At 42.3% G+C, this 23,700-nt stretch overlaps 4 protein-coding genes across 4 annotated transcripts; all 4 read right to left on the bottom strand.

The window, feature by feature from the left end:
• Positions 1-1,501: 1,501 nt before the first annotated feature.
• Positions 1,502-2,446, bottom strand: LOC308570712 (olfactory receptor 4Q3-like; the record flags this gene model as incomplete). The annotated part of the gene is made up of 1 exon (XM_081165623.1): positions 1,502-2,446. The coding sequence occupies one exon, from the start codon at positions 2,444-2,446 to the stop codon at positions 1,502-1,504; it is 945 nt and encodes a 314-aa protein (XP_081021749.1).
• A 4,299-nt stretch (positions 2,447-6,745) lies between these two features.
• LOC308571945 (olfactory receptor 4Q3-like) lies at positions 6,746-7,669 on the bottom strand (the record flags this gene model as incomplete). The annotated part of the gene is made up of 1 exon (XM_081167602.1): positions 6,746-7,669. The coding sequence occupies one exon, from the start codon at positions 7,667-7,669 to the stop codon at positions 6,746-6,748; it is 924 nt and encodes a 307-aa protein (XP_081023728.1).
• Positions 7,670-12,033: 4,364 nt separating this feature from the next.
• LOC308570711 (olfactory receptor 11H6-like) lies at positions 12,034-12,978 on the bottom strand (the record flags this gene model as incomplete). The annotated part of the gene is made up of 1 exon (XM_081165622.1): positions 12,034-12,978. The coding sequence occupies exon 1, from the start codon at positions 12,886-12,888 to the stop codon at positions 12,034-12,036; it is 855 nt and encodes a 284-aa protein (XP_081021748.1). The 5' UTR covers positions 12,889-12,978.
• A 3,587-nt stretch (positions 12,979-16,565) lies between these two features.
• On the bottom strand, positions 16,566-23,344 carry LOC308570710 (olfactory receptor 11G2-like; the record flags this gene model as incomplete). The annotated part of the gene is made up of 2 exons (XM_081165621.1): positions 16,566-17,196; positions 22,977-23,344. 2 exons carry the CDS (start codon positions 23,342-23,344, stop codon positions 16,566-16,568), a joined length of 999 nt encoding a protein of 332 aa, XP_081021747.1.
• Positions 23,345-23,700: the final 356 nt, after the last annotated feature.

Raw genomic sequence — 23,700 nt, 5'->3', positions numbered from 1 at the left:
TTTACAATCATTACTGCCCTTTGTACAAGGGCACAAGGGGAAGGGGACGACAGAGGATGAGATGGTTGGACAGTGTTCTTGAAGCTACCAATATGAGTTTGACCAAACTGCAGGAGGCAGTAGAAGACAAAAGTGTCTGGCGTGCTCTGGTCCATGGGGTCACGAAGAGTCAGACATGACTAAATGACTAAACAACCACCACCACCACAACAACAAGGGTGTGAAACTGTGGGAAATGAGGTGAATGTTGGAAGATGGTCTCTCCATGGCAAGTTAGCCAATGGTCCCTTATCTCAATCCTAGCATTGACTAGTTGGGGTAATATGCAGATTTGGGGACCCAGATGTCAAGAGGCAGTCATGGAAGTTAACAAAGTGTGCATTAATAATAATTGGATGGGTATTCAATAATGCAGGTGTCCCCAAATCTGTAATCCAATCACATTGTGTCATTATCAATGTGAGATAGCATACCAATGGATGCCCATAGCCCCATCTCCATCCACATATTCAGCTCCAATGAGCTGTTGCTAAGAAATGCATGTCCTCAGCAGGATATGGAGGAAAGTCTTGCCATGGAGTGCAAGTGTGCAGCTCCCAAAAAGGGGATGTGGTCCTTGGGATTCCCCACTGCTGGTGTAAACAGCAGTGTAACCCTGATTGGTCGCAATGATGCAGAAAAGAAGCTTGCCCTCTCCCCACCATTGCACCCAGTGGGTGGGTGGATAACCTGATGTAAAGTCTCAAAAGGCCTGATGAACTCATGACTTGTATCACTTTATGATAGCACAAACACAGTCTCCCTGAATTCCAAGTAATATCCAAATGGGAAATCCTGAAAAGCAGGGATATTGACGGATAGACAGCACATTTCTCTATATCTGTGCCAGAGAGGTGACTGAGATTTTGAGATGTGCTCATTTCTGACAATACAGCAAACTGGTCCATGTGATTTTGTCTCATTCGAAGAAAGCCATTGCTTTAAAAATAAAATAAAATAGTTACTTAAATATTGTCAACCTATCTTGTATACCAACAGTTCAATGTTAATTTTATTTAAACATTTAGGCAGGGGCGGCTAACCTCTAGCCCTCCAAATCTTGTTGGACTACAACTCCCTTCAATCCTGACCATTGGTCATGCTGGCCATGGCTGGTGGTAGTTAGCATCCAACAACATATGCAGAGCAACAAATTAACCATCAGTGGTCTAAGTGTTGCCTGTACTTTGTGGTAGGCAAGATAAAATTGTGGAAGGAACCAGCATTTACATTCACTTCAAAATTCAGATCTAACCACTACAACCACATGGATTCAAGGAGAACACCTCTTTCTATCTGTGCATATGTGGGCTTTGCACAGCAGCTCCTGGGACACTAGCCATAGAATAGGCACCGCCAATTATACAGAGAGCTAGTTTTCCATTTGCTTCCGTGACAAAGCCATTCATAAATCAGGAGACGAATGTGCAACTGTAGTAGGTATAATATTTTGGGGGAGAACTCATTTTTGTCCATGGACACAAGAACGGAAGAAGATGCAGTGATTCTTCAACCGAACCATAGCCTCCTTCATTTCCCTATTCCTTAGAGTATATATCATAGGGTTGAGTGCAGGGGTGACTACGGTGTAGAATATGGAAGCCATTTTGTCCACACCAGAACTGGAGAAGGGTACAAGGTACACAAAGAGGCAGGGCACAAAAAAGAGGCTGACCACGGTCAAGTGAGAGCTGCAGGTGGACAAAGCCTTACCTCCACTCTCCTTGAAGTGGCCTTGAAGGCTGACCAGGATGACACCATAGGAGACTAGCAAGATAAGGAAGCAAACCAATGAAAGGAGGCCACTGTTGGCTGCCATGAGTATCTCAGTGCTGTAAGTATCAGCACAAGCCAATCTGACCACCTGTGGGACATCACAGAAGAAATTGTCCAGTTTATTTGGTCCACAGAATGGGAATCGAAGAACCAGGACCAGCTGGGTTCCGGTGTGGATGAGGCCTCCAACCCAACAGGATGCCAGGAGCCTCCTGCAACGTGGGCGATTCATTCTGGTTGTGTATGTCAGTGGGTGGCAGATGGCCACATAGCGATCGTAGGCCATAACGGTGAGGAGGAGCATCTCGGTGCCCCCAAAGAAGTGGAGGAAGAAGACCTGGGCCATACAACCACCGAATGAGATTGTCTGGCCATAATTTGCTCGGCCTGCCAACATCTTGGGGATAACCACAGAGCCCACAGAAGTATCAATGATGGATAAGTTAGCCAGGAAGAAGTACATGGGGGTCTGGAGGAGATGGGAATCTGCATGCACAGTCACCACAATGAGGAGATTGCCCAGTAGGATTGCTGTGTAGGAGACTGAGACCAGGACAAAGAGAAGGAGTTGGATGGAGTGGGAGCGGGAGAGACCTAGGAAGACAAACTCGGTGACACTGGAAGTATTCATAGAGGTGGCTGGATCTGAAGAGAGAAGAGACAAAGACATGTTAAGAGCCAGTAGTTCTTGTCCATCTTTTCCTCACTGTTCAAAGACATCACAGAATACCCTATTGTTGGGATTTACGTATAAGTATGACAAGAAAGATTAACCTCAGGTAATGATATTTAGTAGACTTAATATATTTATCACATTACACAGTGATAAAGCATGTTTTTATTGCAATATCTTAGTTTAAATTATTAGCATAGAACGCAGAATACTAACTCAACTAGGCAGTGGATCCTCAAAGTTCCACAATGCATGACTTTATGGAACATATTGTTAGGAAGATTCATTGTAGTCTTTCCTGCCACACCAGCAATAAAGAATTTTTTTTAAAGGAAAGGAAAGAAATCACATGGACCCAACCCCTTTCTGTGTTCTGATAATCTTCCCTTCTCACCCTAAAGCAAGTAACACCTTCATCATGCTTTCAGCCACCCTTCTCTTTCCCTGACAAACCTAATCATGTCTTAGTTCATATTCAGTGTGTTTTCAGGCATAAGTTTAGAGAAATGGGTGTTTAAGTCTTTCTTCTGTTCAAACTATTTTATTAATTTTGCTCAACATCTCTAGTGAATGCACTCAAAAGAGTACCAGAACTGAGTATCAGAGCCATGTTAACATTGCCAGCTTTCATGCAAACCAAACACTGCATAACACTGACAAAGCATTTTTGCCTCTGTAGAGATCCCACAAATCCCACAAATTATATCTTACCCTGAAAAAAAAATGCAATCATGGCTTGGACTATCAGCCTCCATAGTGCCTAGTCTTCTGTGCTTCACTTGACCCTGAAGCTATCATCAAAACCTGTTTGCCGCTCAAGGAGCTACTCTTGGCCATCAGACAAAGAGCAAATACAAGAACCAAGAGATTAATGCAATAAATTATTTGACCAAAGTGTCTTGCTGTGTGTATTCCTATCCATTTCTACTTAGAAGTCCTATTGAGTCCAGTACTCCCAGGAAGTTTGGATCAGATTGTAGGCTTAAAAACCTGCAGCCTATACTCAAACTCAAGACGAAAGGGAGAAACATGCTAAGGGGAAGGCACGCTTGGAAAACCCTCACCATGACCAACTCCTGCCTGGAAACCTATGTCCACACTGTGGAAGGATGTGTGGATCCAGAATTGGCCTCCGCAGTCACTTTCAGACTCACTTTTAAAACCATGTTCATGAAAGAATATCTTACTAGGCTACCAGTGATCACCAAAGAAGAAGAGAAAGAAGACTGTCAGTATTGACACACATTACACAAAAACCTGTCTATTTATATTCTGCAACTGTTTGGATGGCCAGTGACTATTTTGCCAATTTAAAAGTTGAGGGGGAGTCTCATTCAGATACTAATACAGTAGATTCATGCACACAGGCAATTGCTTCATGCCATGTCAGTCCATTTGCAATATCGCCAGCACTGACTGGTTTTCATATAGGTGCTTTCATACAGGAGTGTTTCCAAGTAATACCTTGAATAGAAACTGGAAACTTTCACATACAACATGTGCACTCTACACCTGAATTTCAACCCCTGCCTAGTATCAACCCATTTTAGTGTAACTAACAATGCAAGCAGTAGCAATTTATGGGAAGGGGTAATAACGCTTACCTGACTTTCCATCACTAGAATCACTCTAGCTTACTGGGAGGGAGAGGAGAGTGGAGAGGGGCCTGGCAGGTCAGTGTGGTGCAAACAAACCAGCAGAACTGCCAGGATGCATCAGCAGAACTACTGTGCATTGGTACCATGCAATGTGCCTTGCTGTCTTTCCCTCTCACCTTCTGGTGAAGCTGATGGAAGCTCAAATAACCAATCAACCAGTTTATTACGGTCAGAGACCAGGAAGCTCCCTTCTTACCATCTCTGAATGCAACAAATAAGACATTTCAGAGTTAGAACTTCATTGGACTGTGTCCTTACAGCCACACATATACCATATTTTTCCGTGTATAAGACTAGGTTCTTTCCTAAAAAAATAATGTCAAAAATTAGGGGGTGTCTTATACATGGATAGTGCTGAGGGTGTATTTTCTTAAATCTGAGTCCCCCAAAATAGGGGGCATCTCATACATGGGGGGCATCTTAATACGGTTACTTAGGCATGCAAGGACACCGCCAGAGCAATGCTGCATATCTGGGTTACTGAGCACACTCAGATCCAAATCTCTTTTTTGCAATAAGCAGATATGTATGCTCACTAAGTTCATGTATCCAATACTTCAGTGATCTAGTGCTCCCACAATGAAGCCCTCACCTCATATCCAGCCGCTTGAGAAGATATTGGAACCCCAATACAACAACCTCTGGTGCCACCTTAATGGTATCTTTCTTTCATTCAACATTCTACTTTTCTCACATACCTTGTTCTCAGTCAGCATTGATCTGCTTTAGGGTGCCCTTCTGTGTTGTTGGTCTCCAGAGATTGCACTTCAAAGGTGAAGAAAGATTCAGAAGAAAAAAGTTAACGCTAAAGGGAAATAGGAGGGGAAAAGGGGAAAAAATATTACTAGTTTTCTATGATTTCTTTATAACGTGACCAACATCAAGGCTTGAGGGCAAGGAATGAATTACCTTACACAAGCGTTAAGTGTGGACTATCAAAACAGAATTCAGGAATCCAGATTCCCAACCTTTGCCAAACACAAGCATAAGGACAAAGGTCAATCTACCACCCAATCTTCTTACATCAATAGGCAGGCAGATGCCTTCAAAAGCTCAAGGACAGCATAATGGGTTTCTCAGCTTTGTTCAAATCTACCATTTCATTTTAAACCCTATTTTTCTTTCCCTCTATTCTAGAGATCAGCAAAGCCTGTTCATTGTAGCAGCTCAGAGTATTCCTCACCCAGGGCTACTGGAAAAACCTCCAGACTGTAATTTGGAGAACTAGATGTAACCATTCATTGCCTTTTTCTGCTTCCAGTACTGGACACCCAGCAGTCTCTCTAACTATGGAACAAAGTATCCTGCATTTTCTCTCTATAGTGGGAGTAGAAACACATCTATAATATTTCAGGAGCTTGTGATTATACTCTGGGGGGCAAGGGGCAGATCCCTGGTCCCTTTCGGAGACATTTGCCAAAAGAGTTTATTGCTGAATCAATCATAGAGGAAGCACTAGGAGCCAAAAATCTCAAGTCCCTTTTGTCTCGTGTATTTCACAGAAAATTTAGGAAGGTGGCCAAAATCCAAAGAGACTGCCTAATGCAATGAATATAACTATGCAACAACAAACTCACAGTGGTGCTATGCTATCTGGAATATCAAAAAGTTGGCGCAGAAGACTGAATCTCTATTGTCAGGATGTCCCACAGGACTGGGCTGATGACTGTAAAGGCTCAATTTCTCATTGTTGTAAAACAAGACTCATCAACTCTGGGAAAGACCAAAGATGCTCCTGCGTCTTGTTGGAATAAGATAGCTCCAAGGCAATTGGACCAATGATTCTTAGCCTAATACAACAATGCATTGTTGCCTAGTTGCAGCAATATGTGGATATCAGAGCATCACCAGAGCAAGGGTTACCCAGGGTTCCACTCAGAGATTGGGACATTGTGCAACAATACATTTCAGGTCTGTTTGCTCCAGACCATTGCAGTTACACTGTTCCTAGCTCATCAGTGAGCCTGGTGCTCTAATGCAAACTGAATTCTACTTTTGAATGTTATATAATGAAAAATACAACTTTACCAATATAATTTTTCAAAGAAGACAAACAACTTTATTAAACAAATAAAATAATGTCATTTATAATGTTTTTAAACCATGAATATATGCACAACATTTTTGTCATATCAACAATTCAAATACCATTTCATTCATACGATAAGGTAAGAATGGCTAAGCTGTGGTACTGGATATTGTTGGACTACAATTCCCATCACAGTGACCATAGGCTACACTGGTTGGGCACATATCCAACAACATCTGGAAAGCCACAGGTTAATAATAATAATAATAATAATAATAATAATAATAATAATAATAATTCTATATTTCATACCCCATCCATCTGGCTTGGTTTCCCCAGCCACTCTGGGTGGCTTACAGCACATAAAATATTCCTACCACTACCAGGAAGGCCCTCTGCCTGGTTCCCTGTAACCTCACTTCTCGCAGTAAGGGAACCGCCGGAAGGCCCTTGGAGCTTTATGAAAAGCTTATCAACCAACCATACATCCATCAAGAAAGCAGGAGAGGTCTGGGAGTTATTAACAGATACAAGTTTTGGGGAGAGAGTTCAACTTTCTCCCATCACAGATCAATGGGAGAAAATACACTGGTTTTTCAACTGGCCCATAGCCTTCTTCATGTCCTGATTCCTGAGAGTATATATGATAGGGTTGAGTGCAGGGGTGACAACAGTGTAGAATGTGGAGGCCATTTTGTCCACATTGGTGCTGGAGAAGGGTACAAGGTACACAAAGAGGCAGGGCACAAAAAAGAGGCTGACTACGGTCAAGTGAGAACTGCAGGTCGACAGAGCCTTCCTTCTACTCTCCTTGAATCGGCCTTGAAGGCTGACCAGGATGACAACATAGGAGATTAGCAAGATAAGGAAGCAAACCAGGGAGAGGAGGCCACTGTTGGCTGCCATGAGTATCTCAGTGACATAGGTATTGACGCAAGCCAATTTGACCACCTGCGGAACATCACAGTAGAAATTGTCCAGTTCATTTGGTCCACAGAATGGGAGTCGGAGGACCAGGATGAGCTGGGTGGCAGAATGGATAAGACCTCCAATCCAGCAGGATGCGAGAAGTCTCATGCAACGTTGGCGGTTCATTGTAGTTGTATATCTCAGTGGGTGGCAGATAGCCACATAACGATCATAAGCCATGAGAGTGAGAAGCAGCATCTCGCTACCCCCAAAGAAGTGAAGGAAGAAGACTTGGGCCATGCAGCCTCCATAGGAAATGGTCTGGCCATAGCTAACCAGGTCTGCCAGCATTTTAGGCACAGCCACAGAAGCCAAGGAAGTATCAAGAATGGATAAATTAGACAAGAAGAAGTACATGGGGGACAGAAGGAGGCGGGGCTCTGCATGTACAGTCACCACAATGAGGAGGTTGCCCACAAGGGTTGCTGTGTAGCAGGCAAAGACCAGGACAAAGAGAAGGAGCTGGGTGGAGTGGGAATGGAAGAGACCCAGGAGCACAAACTCAGTGACACTGGAAGCATTCATGGAGATGGCTGGACCTGGGCAGGAGAGAGACAAGAAGGTGTTAGTTACTATCGGCACCTCTAGACAATCTATTCCATACTGTTCAAAGACAGCACAGAACAACTCACTATTGTGATCTATAAGTATTATAATCAAAAATAACATCATATAATTATATTCAGTAAAGTTAATTCATTTTATTGCACTGCACAGGGACATATTATTACAACATATCTATTTAATGGATTATAACACAGAATAAAAACTCAGTTAGACAGGGCATCCTCAAAGTCTTGCAACATATTACTTGGATTATATAGATAATATTATTTACTAAGCAAATCAGGGAGATTCAGTCAAGTCTTTTCTGCCAAACCAGCCATGAGGAGACTAATATTAGAAAAGGGCAGGTGGAATTATCATCCCCAATGCACTGTAGTCCTTTGGGGGGAAACAAATATGCAGAATTTCATTCATGCTTACAAACACAATTTCCAAGGAGTTGTGTGTTTTTTTGTTGTTGTTGTTTTTGGCATAACTTCATAATGAGAAGTTCCTTTTGCAAGGGAGACCTGAATCAAAATGTTGCCATGTGCCGGTACTTAGAATTCTAGCTGAACCATTCCATTTCCCTCTCACCATTGTTTCCTTACATGACCATTGTACACCATCAATGCTCTTTGGGTTGTTTAGGGCATCCCTCCCACCACATTGTGGAGCTTCTTTCTTCTTCTACAATTTCATGCCTACATCTGCTCTCCCATCCCTCTTGTGCATGGCTGGTGTCATCTGACTATATAAAGAATGACACTCAGCCTAAAGTTCAGGGAATGATAATAGCTAATTTCCCCTATCCACTAGCATCAAAATAAAAAAATTCCTTCCTGTAGCACCTTAAAGACCAACTAAGTTAGTTCTTGGTATAAGCTTTCGTGTGCATGCACACTTCTTCAGATACACAGTGTATCTGAAGAAGTGTGCATGCACACGAAAGCTTATACCAAGAACTAACTTAGTTGGTCTTTAAGGTGCTACAGGAAGGAATTTTTTTATTTTGACTGTGGCAGACCAACACGGCTACCTATCTGTCACTAGCATCAAGTTATTCATTAGTGGAAGATTCAAAACTCAGAAGATTCAAAACTCAATCTTCAATTAATCTTCCCCCCACCCCCCACCCCATATCAGCCATATCAGCCCGCCAGTTTCACTAGCCCCTGAAGCTATCATCAAAATACATTTGCTACTGAACCAGCTAAAGAGTGAATATATGACTCAAGATTTACACACATCAAGAGACTGATGCAAGCAGGGCTTTTTCCAGTGGGAGCTCACCAGAACTCAGTTCTAGCACCTCTCAAGTGGGCACCATTGTCATGATAAGAGAACAAGGGAGGCGTTCATGGTGAGTTTTGGCACCTCTTTTTCTAGAAAAATAGCACTGGACGCAAGTAATTATTTGATTCAAGTGTCTTTCACTGTTGAAAACCTTTCCATCTCTACACAGAAATATATCCTATTACATTCCATAGGACCTACTCCCAAGCAGTGTGGATAGGATAGAAGCTTGGATTATCTGATGGATAAATAATTCATTGTCAGTTACTACCAGTAAACGTACATTAAATTAGAAGCTGTTTACATTCCGTAATTGTTTGGTGGTCAATTGTTATTTTGTCAAAATGAAAGCTGGGGACAGTTCTAATTCGGATGCTCAATGCAGCAGGTTCAGGTACATGGGGACATAGGAAACTGTTCCATACCAAGTCAGGGCATTAGTTCACTCAGCATTGGTTCACCAGCAATTAAAATAGGACACCCCCCCCATCCTTACCTTGAGATGCCAAGGAAAGAACCTGGGAGCTTTTTCATGAAGAAAATATTCTTTACAAGCACATCCTAACAACCCATGTCAGCATTATCAGGTTCAGAGCAATATGCCATCCCAACCACAGCCAAGAGCTAAGAATGCAGTGACACTGCCCAAACAACCCCTGGGACACTGAACATACTCAGCTCCAAATATCTTATTTTCTGTGAGCATTATCCCTCAATACCTTCTTCTCACTAACGTCAAGACATACATCAATGGCCTAGTGCCCCCCATCCAAAATGAAGATCCCACCATCTCCAGCAGCTTGAGAAGATCCTGCAGCCCCAATACACAAACATCTGATGCCCACTTAAGAAAACCTTTTATGGCTTCAAGTCTCCCTCCCATTTCCCATGTACTATTTTTCATTAACCAGCACTGATCTGTCTTAGAATATTCTCCAGGGTCGTTTGTCTCCTGAGATAGCACTGCTGGGAGGAATAAGGATTCAGGGCAAACGTGTTAAGCATTGAGGAAAAGGGGAGGAAAAAAGAGGTCCTTTTGGAGAGAAGGACCATAGCTCAGTGGTAGAGCTATGGTCCCATATTCAATTCCTGGCAAAACCAAACATGGCTGGGAAAGACTCCTGGTCTTAAACCCTGGAGAGGAGCTGCCAGTCAGAGTGGACAATACTAAGAAAGACAGACCAATGGTTTGATTTAGTATAGGTCTGCTTCCTATGTTCCCTCTGCTCCTGGTCGTCTTGGGCTTTTTTCCACAACAAGGCCACCATCAGAGCTTAAGAGCAGGCAATATATCACTCACAAGAGAATCAAGTCAGAAATGTTGAAATCCTGACCCTCAGCTTTTCTGTTCACTCTTAAGCAAAAGCATAGGAATTGGTCTGTCTTCCTGGATTCAACCAAAGGTCCATCTCACTGAGCAGTCTGTTTACAATAATGGGCAGGCAGATGCCTTCAAAAGCTGTCAAACACAGCATTTTCTTTCTTTGTCCCTAATCATTCCTACTATCATTTCCAATGCCCTCTTTATTTCTAAAGCCATGAGTCAGAGATCAGAAATACTTCCTCATGGTAGTAGCTCAGATGATTCATTATCCAGGGGTGTAGGTAAAATACACAGACTATTCTTTGGAGAACCAAGAACACCCATAGCAGTTATCTTTGCTGTAGTCTCTCTACCAAGGAAACTGGTGACGTGCTCATTTTCTCTACGGTGAACCAAAATACACACCTGGAATATTTCAGTGGCCTATGATTATGCCCTGGGGGAAAGGGGTCACAGAGGTAGATCCCGGATCCCCATGCAGATGCCTTTGCCAACAGAGACAATTGCTGGATCATAGAGATAAGGCTAGGTGCCAGAAATCTTGAGTCCCTTTTGTTTTGTGCACTAGGAAGAAAATGTAGGTGTGAGATCAGAATCCAAAGAGACTACCTGATAAGATAGCTACAGTGGTGCTATCCTACCTGGGAATAACAATATAGTCCCATCACACTGGATTTTGTGAGTTGTGGTTAATGTTTCTCTGAGTCCCATCTCTTCCCAGGATGTACCAAAATGCCTTGGTGCCAGGACAGGTCATTTTAATGTTGAGCCAAAACGGAGGGCACATTTTGTCACCCAGTTTCCCTGCCAATGCTCTTGCTTTTCTGTTATATCTTTCATTCATTCATTTGTAAAAGCAGTAGCAGTGAGGACTGCTTTCTGGGGGGATGCAGGTGGATACGTACCCCTAAACATTTGTGTTGCCCCGATGGACTAACCAACATGCCAGCTGTCTCTGCAGTAGCAGTGTGGACTGCAGCTCCATCATTCTCCCCTCTGGTGCCTGGGAAGGGGAGTCTGGGGTGGCCGCAGTGAAGGCAAAAGCACTCCTCCTCCTCTTGCTGGGCTAGAGCCAGCTGGTGAGCGCATCTGTTTGGAGTTTCCATTGAATTTATTTATTTATTTTTTGCTTTTTTGCATTTTTTAAATTGCATTTATAACATTTCTGAAACACAAATCACACCAGTGTGTTTATCACTTTAGGAGGAAAAAAACACGCCCACAGATAATCTTTTTAATGTGCTATTTCCAGTCAGTGTGCAAAACAGATTATTTGTTTTATTTTGTTTTATGACATATTTTCAATGGATTCTGCCAAAATGAAATTATAATTTAACTGCATTCCAGAAGCATAGTTGGATATCTTTAGAATGCTGAGCGCCAAGCATTGAGGTCCTCCTTGATCCTGCATAGATACTGGTCATCCTGACTGGTCATTAAGGGTTGTATCCAATGCTATCTGTGCAAAAACAGATCAGATTTCTGCTAGCACAATGGGACTTTACTTTCTTCTCCTCAAAGTCTGCCTTTGATGGTTCCTCTGGAGGAGATTTTGGGGGTTATGCAAGGGGAAAGAGAGGAAGGTTAAGTCACACTATATAAATAGATGTCAATTCATGCAGTGTTGGATTCTACCCTATGGACTCCAACTGTAAATACATTCATTTTAATAAATTTGAAGACATGCTTGGGTGTTTTGTGACACTTGCTTCCTTCAGCCTTATTAAACTACCATCTTTCTCCTCAACCATCTTTCCTTTTTCCTCAGCAACCTGCCCACGGCTTCTTTCACCTGGTCATTCCTCAGGCAGTAGATCAAGGGGTTAAGAAAGGGTGTAATTGCCGTGTAGAAGAGTGTGACTGCCTTAGTGACTGCTGAATGAGTTTTTCCACTTGGAATCAAGTACATCGCTGCTACTGAGCCATAAAAAAGTGTGACCACAACTAGGTGAAAAGATATGGTAGCAAAAGCTTTCCTACAAGTGCCTTGGTTAGAGGTTTTCATCAGGGTGAGAATCACAATGCCATAGAATAGTAGAACAAATAAGACATTGATTAAAAACAGAGCATGCATGAATATCTGGCAGACAAGGGGAACATTTCCGAGTGGAGGGCAGGCCAGGGACAAAATGGGCCCAGGATCACACAAAAAATGGTCAATGATGTTAGGTCCACAGAAGGACAACTTGGAGATCAAAATCACTGGGATAGGGTACCACATGAAACCAACAACCCAACATGCACCTACCAGAGCAGAACAGGAATATTGGGACATAATTTGTGGGTAGCGAAGTGGGTGACAGATGGCCAAGTACCGGTCCAAAGCCATGGCTGAGAGAAAGAAGCATTCAGTGTTGCCAAGTGAGAAGAAAATGTAGAACTGGAGGAAGCAGGCGTGGAAAGAGATGAACCCAGGAGGAGACACCAGGTCAAAGAGCAGTCGGGGCATAGTGGTGGACACATAGCACATCTCCATCCAGGAGAAGTTGCTCAGCAAGATGTACATGGGGAGCTGAGCCAGGTGGTTATCTAGGAAGACCACTGCAATGATGGTGATGTTCTCAACCATAGTGAGCATGTAGAGAATGGCAATGAAGACAAAAAGCAGGTATTGTTTCTGCTGTTCAACTTCAAATCCAAGCAAAATGAATTCCTGCACCGCAGTCCCATTGGCCATCTCTACCTGGAGTCAAATAATATAATCACTATTGCACAGCATAAAGAGGTATACAGTTGTTTAAATACCATTAGCTTATATTGAAAAACAAAGGTTGTACAGACTTGCCATTTCAGAACGCTGTGGGACATTTCTTCTGCCCACCCTATGTTACAGTTCACAAGTTATTATTCACCCAAAGCACCTGTTTCTCCTGGTTAAGTATAAAATATAACATAATGCACTTAAAATATAGTGCTTTGAGGCATTTAATTCTGATATCCTAGAGCTTTGCATATCCCCAGTTCTGCTAAAGTCTCTCTCCTCTCACACACCACTGAATCCAGAAATAACACCAAACTGATAGTGTGCCCAGCTTACTTTATTTTAAAATGATAAAGCAAGTGCAGCACAAAACCTTGATTTAAATAATATATTTGAGATTCATTGTACAATTTACATGAGAAAGAGTTTGTTCTTTGAATTATATCTTAGAACCAATTGCTGCTGCTTTTTTACAGAAGTTAGATTTCATTCTATTGTTATGCATTCCCAAATGCCTTTCCCATCCTTTTGATGAGAGAACAGCAGGTATTTGAGTTGCAGCTTCTACATTTGCTTTATTTACAAGTATAAAAGCACAATGGAAATAAATAGGGTCCTGTAAGAATGCAAAATAAGTGGAACTCCTGCTTCAAGTCCCCTGAAGAAGACAACTAAACCACAATAATGCTTCTTAAATTCAAACTCCAACTCTACTCAATGCCCCTCTAACTACAAATAATATTACCTTCCGAAAGAGATATTTTCTAGCCATTAGAAGTGCACCTATTTCAGCTATTTACAAGTTATCAGTCACACAAAGGGGGGTTTCCAGCCAATAATTTAAGCAATGCACATGCAAGTTGCGGAGGGGGTCTGCGTGAAGGGAAATGGTTCAAACCCTTTGACTTTATAAAATCTGGGATCTAAAATCCGGGATGTAGCTTAGAATCATTGGCATGTCCCATGATCCTTTCCTCTTACTCAAAATTCTCCCCACAATCATTTTGCAATGCTTTCTCAAAATTTCCTAGAGGAAGCCACCCCATGAGAAATGACATTCAAATCCACAGTTCCCACCCAAGTTTCTTTTTTGCTGGCAATGACTCCCATAAGAAGATTCTTACTGGGCCACATCAAAGGCCCATCTAGTCCAGCAGGGGGCCTATGGGAAGCCCACAAGCACAACACAACTACAAAAACACTCTCCATACCTCAGTAGGAGTCAAAATGCTGCTCTGTCATCCAGGAAAAGCTCACTAGACATTCATGACATGATTTGGGGGAAAGGTTGTCAATAGGAGTTAAAACATTGACTCATAAAGTAGAAGGCTCATCAGAAGTGAAGCAACAGAATCTGGGGTGGAGGTTAGTCTTCTCTGTGCATTTAACTGGTAGTTGTCTTCCAGGCATATGGTGTGAAGGACATAAAGGACCATACTGCAGTTCTGGAGGAAATTAAAAGTCACCAGATATATGTACATGCAGACTAGAGTTCAAATGCCCCGATCAGTGCCGACTACAGCTTTAATCAGAAACTGAAATGAATCTTGGGAATATCTCCTTCAGGAACAATTAAAAAAAAATCAAAATAGCACCCTTTGGGAGTGGAATGCAATGTTATGCCACAGGCTGCCTCCCTCTACTTTGGTATGATGCATGCCTCCTGTTTTTCCAAAACACGACCTCTTCCAAATGTTCTTAAAGAACAAATTGAATGACCAAAGCTCGGAGCACATGAACCAGAGCTGGTGTGTATTCTTCTTGATATTATGATCATTAGTTTATAGAGTGCCAATAATTTTCTAAATTCTGCTTACTGATTGGAAATATTTTTTTTCCAATTACTCTAGGATGTCATATATTGCAAAGAAGATCTGGTATATATTGTTACAAAAGTTAGGTGTATCTCCTTCTCTTTGTGGAGAGTGGCGTAGCAGGGTCAGGTGGTACCCGGTGCGGAAATTTTGCCACCCCCCCCAACATTGAAATTCCCCCTTTCTCCCTCTACCCCCCTGTGAAAGACAGCCATGCAAGCAGCTATCCGATTTAGATTCTGGCTTCTCCTCTTTCCTCCCCCCCCCCAGTGAAAAACAGCTGTGCAGGCAGCTATCCAATGTAGATCCCGGCTTCTCCCCCTTCCTCCGGTCCAAGTCACGTGGCCTCCCTGAGAAGAGAAGGAGGAGGCAGAGCCACGGCCAGGCTCAAGGGTTGGAGACGGTGTCCTGGAGGTTTGGGCTCGCACTGACCTCTCCCCACCCTCAGCCTCCCCACCCCGCCCCACCTGCTTCTCCTTTCCCACCAGGGCAACCTGTGGCAGCGGAAGGAGCATGACGGCATTATTTGTCTGAAGGCAGTGCTTTCTTTCGGGGTCCGGGAGTGGGCGCGTTGAGCATTTTGTCACCCCCCTCATGATGACACCTGGGGCAGCCCGCCTCTACCACACCCACCTTCCTCCTGTGCTGTTTGTGGAGTGGTAGCAAGAGTCCATGGGGCTCCAGGCACTCGCCCAGGATCTGTGTTGCTTTGGAGAATTGAGATATAGTGGGAGACTGCCGTAGCTTTAAGAAATATGGTTTATTTACCTATTTGCACCTTCTGTCTACATGGAGAGAGTCCAAGTCTTATATCAAGTTCATTTCAAGAGGAGCTTATCCTCCACAGAAGTGCAGCCAGCCTTCAACCAAGATATTTCCCTGTCTCTTTCCCCCCTTCTTCTTCTTCTCAGCAACCCCTGCTCAAGACTCTCTTTTCTTGTTCCTTCAAAGGGCAAAGGGTTCCTCTCAGATGGCCCATCAACACCTTTTGTCATATTAACAGATTTGCTCTCCACTAGGCCAGCCAAGCTGGTTTGTTATGAGGAACGTTCTACAACTAAAAGTTTAAATTAAACTTATCGGCCTTGACAATGCTTTGTTTCCAAAAAGGAGTCAGTTTTCATGCATCTATAATCGTGGTATGGTCCCCCTTTCCATAAGCAATTATTCATTCCAGAAACACCTTAACCAGAATCAGTTTTGTTCGGAGGAGAGGATATCAGACATTTGTGCTATTTTGGCAATATTTGTTTTATTTCCATATATGCAAGTGAAGAATAAGTTGAGGCAAGCAGGACACACATTCCTCCCAAGCAGCAGAAACCCTGAGAGAGACACCCTGCAACCCCAAGGCCCATTCAGCCTACACTTTCCTTCATGATGGACCTTTCTGCATCTCTCTCTGCCGCTGCTATTTCTTCACACGCTCCTACACACCTACACTACATCCCTTCAGGGTGGGGACATTAACAGAGGGACTTCCTGTAACACCATCAAAACCCTTAGAAGGTGTGGGGCTTAAGGGATTTGAAGAGGATATGTTCTACCTATACTACTATGTTGATTGACTTAACTTAAAAGAGGGATGTGTACCCCGCTTGTATGTCTTGGGATAAATTAACTTGATCTGAGGTTGGTAAAATTACTCTCAGGGTGCCGTCCAACTTCATGATTCTATGATCTCTTCAAATGGGCATGTTGCTTTGTTTTAACTTTATTTCCCCCTCCTACCAGCAATTTTTATACCATGCCCTTTGTCATCAGCAGTTGTGACATTCTCCTAAGCAACTTGCCCAGAGCCTCCCTCACCTGATCATTCCTCAGACAGTAAATCAGTGGGTTCAGAAAAGGTGAAATAGCAGTGTAGAAGAGCGTGGCTGCCTTTGTGGCCCCTGCTTGGCTTTCTCCATGTGGAATTAAATACATAGCTCCCACTGTGCCATAAAAGAGGGTCACCACTAAGAGGTGCATAGATACGGTGGAGAAGGACTTCTGACGGCTACCTTTGTCAGAGGACTTTATCAGGGTAAAAATGACTATGCCATATGATAAGACAACAAATAATACATTGACTGAAAACAAAACATGTATGATGACCTGGCATATAAAGGGTACATTTCCAAGAGGAGGACAGGCCAAGGACAGAATTGGCACAGGATCACACACAAAATGGTCAATGATGTTAGGTCCGCAGAAGGTTAGCTTGGAGATCAAAGTAGCTGGGACAATGTAGGCCAGAAAGCCAAGGACCCAACAAGAGGCCACCAGGGAATAGCAGGAATTTGGGGACATAATTTGTGGGTAGCGTAGTGGGTGGCAGATGGCCAAATATCGGTCCAAAGCCATGGCTGAGAGGAAAAAGAATTCAGTGCTGCCAAGTGAGAATAAGAAGTAGAACTGGAGGAAGCAGGCATGGAAGGAGATGAGCCCAGGAGGAGACACCAGGTCAAAGAGCATATGGGGCACAGTGGTGGTCACGTAGCATATCTCCAGCCAGGAGAAGTTGCTCAGCAAGATGTACATAGGAAGCTGGGCTAAGTGAGCATCGAAGAAAACCACTGTGATAATGGTGATGTTCTCAACTAAAGTGACGATATAGAGGATGGTAAAAACAATGAGGAGCACTAATCGTTTCTCCTTCTCAACTCCAAATCCCAGCAAGATGAATTCCTGTACTGTGGTACCATTGACTATCTCCATCTGGAATCACATAACAGAAGCAGTATCATACACCATCAGAGAGGTATCGGTTTCTTCACATACCATGATTTGATTTGATTTGATTTGATTTGATCACATACCATGAGCCTGTCTGCCTGTTTCCACCAACATACAAAGGGTAAAAAGCTATGAAATTTAGGGAGTGCAGTATGGCCTTTCCTTCCTTGCACCCTGTGTATCAGATCACAACTGAACAGTGTTCAGAAGCCATTATTTTTTCTGATTAGCTACAAATTTTAAATGGAATAGGAGCAAATGGACTCAAAGCAGAATTGCATGGGGTAATATAATTCAGAAGAGTTCTAGCAACTTTGCCATGAACAGCTTGTCCCCAAATGCTCTCCGTTCTTTCAACTGCCCTGCCACAAACACACACTGAGAGAGACAGAGAGAAAGAAAGAAAGAAAGAAAGAAAGAAAGAAAGAAAGAAAGAAAGAAAGAAAGAAAGAGGCAGGCAGGCTACTAAGCCCAGAAATGGCATTGAGCCAAATCACAAAATTCAATACGGTGGTACCTTGGGTTAGGAACTTAATTTGTTCCGGAGGTCCGTTCTTAACCTGAAACTGTCCTTAACCTGAGGTACCACTTTAGCTAATGGGGCCTCCCATTGCCACTGCCACCATGCAATTTCTGTTCTCATCCTGAAGCAAAGTTCTTAACCCGAGGTACTATTTCTGGGTTAATGGAGTCCGTAACCTGCAGCGTCTGTAACCTGAGGTACCACTGTATATAGTATTTTTTAATGTGGGTGTGTGGGGGTTTGTGTGGGTGTGTGTGAGAGGAACGAGACTGATAAATACTTTATCTAAATCTGGTTATGAGTGAAATATGTTAAGGGATGGGACATTGATGCTCTGAGACATTTTGCTGTTCAAAGAACATCAAATCCCCCTCCCCACTATGCTAGGATCAACGCTTTGATTTTGTATATAATTTTTTATTAAGTTTTCTCTTCTACAATTTAAAGTACTCATTTTTACATCCTTAAGATATCAATGACTTCCCTTCTTCTTTTTCCATGGCTCATTTTACATATCGCATATCCCAGCATATTTTACAGAAACTATACCATTCAGTATTCCATTATTACATGCATCATAACTTATTTACACTGTTGAATTTATCTTAATGCTGCCAGTGTTTTCAGCTGTACACAGTTATTTCCATATCTTCAATAAATGTTTTCCAGTCTTCTCTAAACATATATTCTTCTTGTTCTCTTATTCTATATCTGCAAGCTGTGCATATTCTGTCAACTTAAGTTGCCACTCTTCTTTGGTCGGGACCTCGCTAGTTTTCCATTTTGGGGCTAACAAAACACAATTGGGCTAACAAAAAATATTCTGCCACCTGAAATAGCCTTTGTCACTTTGCTGAATTGTAGGGCCAGCCCTATGATAACAAAATAGCTCCTAAAATATACATTAATTTGAATTCATCAAATTTGATTAGATGTAAATGCATTTAATCTCCAATTCCTTTCCCTTATAATTATCTTAGGGTTTCAGCATCTAACTTTTTACTTGTGCTGGGTTAACTGAAAACAATAGGAATATTTAGAAAATTAAATTTCAGATTATGTTTTTAAATTGATTTTGATCAAAATAATGTGTGTCAAAATATTATACACACACACACATACCATTAATTAAACTACAACAGGCTTCAGAACATCTCATATATTTGTTGTATATTTGTTTGACCCTGCTGTGGTCCTGGGCACGTAATGTTGAATGATGGTCCTTGAGGAGCCGAAATTTGGCATAGAGTGTTGGTTGCCCCATGTAATCTACAGGATTAGGAACTACAGTGGTACCTCGGGTTACATACGCTTCAGGTTACAGACGCTTCAGGTTACAGACTCTGCTAACCCAGAAATATTACCTCACGTTAAGAACTTTGCTTCAGGATGAGAACAGAAATCGTGCTCCAGTGCCGGCGCAGCAGCAGCAGGAGGCCCCATTAACTAAAGTGGTTAAGTACAGTTTCAGGTTAAGAACAGACCTCTGGAATGAATTAAGTACTTAACCCGAGGTACCACTGTACCTCCTTCTTGAGTTGGCATTCCACCTCTGATACAAGTTCCCACCCAAGTATCTGGTGCTTCCATCAGAAATCCAGTTTATCTCCCTTTATAGCTAGCAGTTTGTTTTCACCATTTGTCAGAAATGCTCACCCCAAGTCCTCTCTCAGAATTTGGTAAGGAAGTATGCTTCTCTCCTTGTTTTATATTGTCACACACATTCGGAATTGCAGGAGTGAATGACATAAATAACCATAACGTAGGTTTGGAATCAGAAAGAGTCCGAATATCTCTGTGAATTCAGGCATAACAATGATTCAATGCCACTGATTATTTCTGGCTGCAGTTTTAATCACTGACTGGCTCAACCCTTGGGAGCACCTCTCTCAGGAACTAAGCTATCTGCCAACACACAGTAGCATCTCTTGGGAGACACAATGCCACCCCATTTCTCCTCTCCTTACTATGTTACATAGATTCTACTCTGTGTTCTTTCTTTGTTCTATATTAAGCTGTGCTGCTAATTCAAGTTGTGGTGTGTTCTCTCTTTCCATAAGCAATGCTTTATTCCGCAACAGGTTTCTTTGCAAGTAAGGATATCAGACGATTCCCTTGGGAATTGAATTTGAAGCCAATAGAGGCTTTGTTTACACTCCCATTTAATGTGCACTCACCACCTTTCCACCGCTTGGTTTTTTTACATGTTCACACAACATTACAGTGGTACCTCGGGTTAAGAACTTAATTTGTTCTGGAGGTCTGTTCTTAACCTGAAGCACCGCTTTAGCTAATTGGGCCTCCTGCTGCTGCGCCGGCACCAGAGCACGATTTCTGTTCTGTTCCTGAAGCAAAGTTCTTAACCCAAGGTACTATTTCTGGGTTAGCGGAGTCTGTAACGTGAAGCGTCTGTAACCTGAAGCTTATGTAACCCTAGGTACCATTGTATACAAAATAGTATTCTGTATTTCGTTATAAAATACTGCAGTTTGATGCCTTGTTTCTCAAACCAGCTTCAAACCTTAAGCTGTTCCCAATTCATATTTCCCAAGGTTTGAACTCCTTTGCATAGGATAAAGATATCCCCACCCTATCACAAACAGCCCAAGAAACTCAGTGCTGAACTGTAATGTGGTAATGAATGCACTCATAGACCCTGGGCTGTGTTTTCCTCTCTTACTGCAGTGATGATACTGAATAATGGCTAGCTGTTGGAAAATCCTTGTCCTTTCAGTGGGCTGAACTTGCCCCATTTTGCTACTTTGGTGCTACCTTGAAAAATGTGTGTGATGACAAACACAATGTTACAGCCAGTCTCCATAGCCATGCAGTGAAAGGAAAGTTTACATCTTTAGAAACAAGCAAGGAACAAACGAAAATCAACAGTCAAGAGGCCCAAACCTTCCAAAGAAATAAAAAGATAATTAAGATAATGTTCTTGAAATTGCAGAATAGTAGAATCTTGCAACAAAGGAAGGTGAAAGTTTGCACTAAGCAATTAAGAATTCTAATTCATGGTCAAATACACAGACACATAAACATATAAACATATTTGACATGTACACACGTAAGTTGAATATCGTTGGAAATGTAAAAACAAATGGCATTTAAGGTTCAAATCTAATTCTTTTTAGTGCATGTATATTTCATTTGTCGGAGCACACAAAAATCACACAGCTAAGACTCTCATATTTAATGATATTAGAACATCCATTTTTATTACACGTAGAAAATTATTTTAGCTTGAGTGTTAGGCCTTGTATTTTAGTCCTCAAAGAGAGGTCAAGTGAACTTCTTTGTCATGCAGGGACAGTCTTTGAAAAAAAATTGTAATATAGTGCCCCATCCATGGCCAAAACTTGGAGCTCCCAAATGGATCTTCTAAATTATGAATCTTCTCAATTTTGTGCCCCCTCAGCTCAGTGCCCTTTGGGGAGGGGGGACGGCTCACACCTTCCTAAATCTGGCACTGTATTGTGCCATGTGGTTGCCAAGCTGTCGGAGACCAAAAGTCAGATTCCTATTCACCCGAGAATGAAGGAAAGAAGCAGAGCAACTGCAGAAGCATTGCTATCGGAGGAGCCTTATGGACAGGAAGGATTTTGCACTGCATTTCTCTGACTCAAATATCTCTTTTGCAGATAAACCAAAAAGTGATGTTACAGTAGGGGATTACTGGAGGAGATTGAGCACCTTTAAGTGAATCAGCAACTTGCAGCACAGCTAGAGTCAAGGGTCAGGCTGTACCTGCTACTGCTGCTACATAACAGATCAGTTTAAGCTTAACTGTGATCTTTCTCCTCAGGAGTCTCGCCTCAACAACCTTACCAGTGCCTCTTTCACCTCAGAAAGGAAGATCAGTGGGTTAAGAAGAGGTGTGCTGACAGCATGGATAAATGTTGCTGCTTTGCTGACATTTGCCAAGGACAGAATTGGCTCACAACCATACCATAGATTGTCATTTATGTCAGGTATATAAAAGGATAATTTGGAGATCAGTTCATACCGGCATCAATCTTAGATCTATTTTACTTTTAGGAAATAATTTTAACTCTGATGGTTACTTCAAGTGTTTTAGGCCTAGCACTCTGTTTCCTAAAGGGGAAATAGAGTTTCTTGTGCTCTTGTTGACAAGTCTTTGTAAAATAAAAATTAATTTTGATTTCTAGTCTCAGATGGATTGATTCTAGGCAACCCTGAGGTGTTCCCTGGCTTGAATCTTGACTGGACAATATAAAATATGGGGGAGGAGATGTGTCTGTCTTACTCAACTCTAAATACTTAAGTTTGGAGAGACAGTTTTGAAAGACTTGTTTTGTCCTACTTTTGTCTCAACTCGTCACCTTATTAGCTTTCTCCTCCACAACCTGCCCATAGCCTCTTTCACCTGATTGTTCCTCAGACAGTAGATTAGAGGGTTAAGGAAGGGTGTAATAGCTGTGTAGAAGACAGTCACTGCCTTCACAACCTCTGACTGACTTTCTCCACCTGGAATACAATACATCGCTCCTACTGTGCCATAGAAAAGTGTTGCCACCATTATATGAAAAGATATGGTGGAGAAGGCCTTCCTTCGACTACCTTGGCTAGATGTGTTTATCAGATTAAGAATCACAAAACCATAGGATAGCACAACAAAGAAGATGTTGCTTAAAAACAGAGTATTGATGAAAAATTTGCAGACAATAGAAATGTTCCCAAGAGGAGGGCAGGCCAAGGATAGAATTGGACCAAGATCACACATAAAATGGTCAATAACATTAGGACCACAGAAGGACAACTTTGAGATTAAAATAACTGGAATGATGTAGCCCAGGAAGCCTCCAGTCCAACATGAACCCACCAGGGCATAACACAAATTCCGGGACATAAGTTGTGGGTAGCGCAGAGGATGGCAGATGGCCAAATACCGATCCAAAGCCATGGCTGAGAGGAAGAAGGTTTCTGTGCAGCCAAATGAGAAGAAGAAGTAGAACTGAAGGAAACACTCATGGAAAGAAATTACCCCATGATGGGATGCCAGGTCAAAGAGCATACGGGGCACAGTGGTAGATACATAGCACATCTCCATCCAGGAAAAGTTGCTGAGCAGGATGTACATGGGAAGCTGGGCCAACTGGTTATCTAGGAATACCACTGAGATAATGGTGATATTCTCAGCCAAAGTGAGCATGTAGAGAACGGTGAAAAACACAAAGAGCAAAAATTCTTTCTGCGACTCAACTCTAAATCCCAGCAAAATGAATTCTTGGACTGTGGTTCCATTGGCTATCTCCATCTGGAAACACACAACAGAAGAATTGTCACATACTGTATGGAGATGTTAAAAGTTTGGGTACCCTTTTGGTTTCCCCTGAAAGACAAAGGCTTAAGCAGGCATGTCACCAGGTAGCACAGTGTGGTGTTCCTTCTCTACCTACTTGTGGTACAGATCTTATGTGATTACTCCTCAAGAGCAGCTATTTTTAAGATTGACTAACTCCCCAGAATGAATTTACAAAATGCTCATCTATTTCTTATAAGATTTCTGAGAGAGATTCTCCTTTGACCTGGGATGTGTTTCCATGGGAACTAGATATTAACTGTATTCCTTAAAATATAGATGGGATAAACTGTCAATTTTGGTTTCTCCCT

The sequence above is a fragment of the Podarcis bocagei genome (assembly GCF_964188305.1).
Source record: "Podarcis bocagei genome assembly, chromosome: 13".
In the NCBI taxonomy this organism is placed as follows: Eukaryota; Metazoa; Chordata; class Lepidosauria; order Squamata; family Lacertidae; genus Podarcis; species Podarcis bocagei.
The sequence above is the reverse complement of the archived record's forward strand: the minus strand, read 5'-3'. Positions and strand labels throughout refer to the sequence as shown.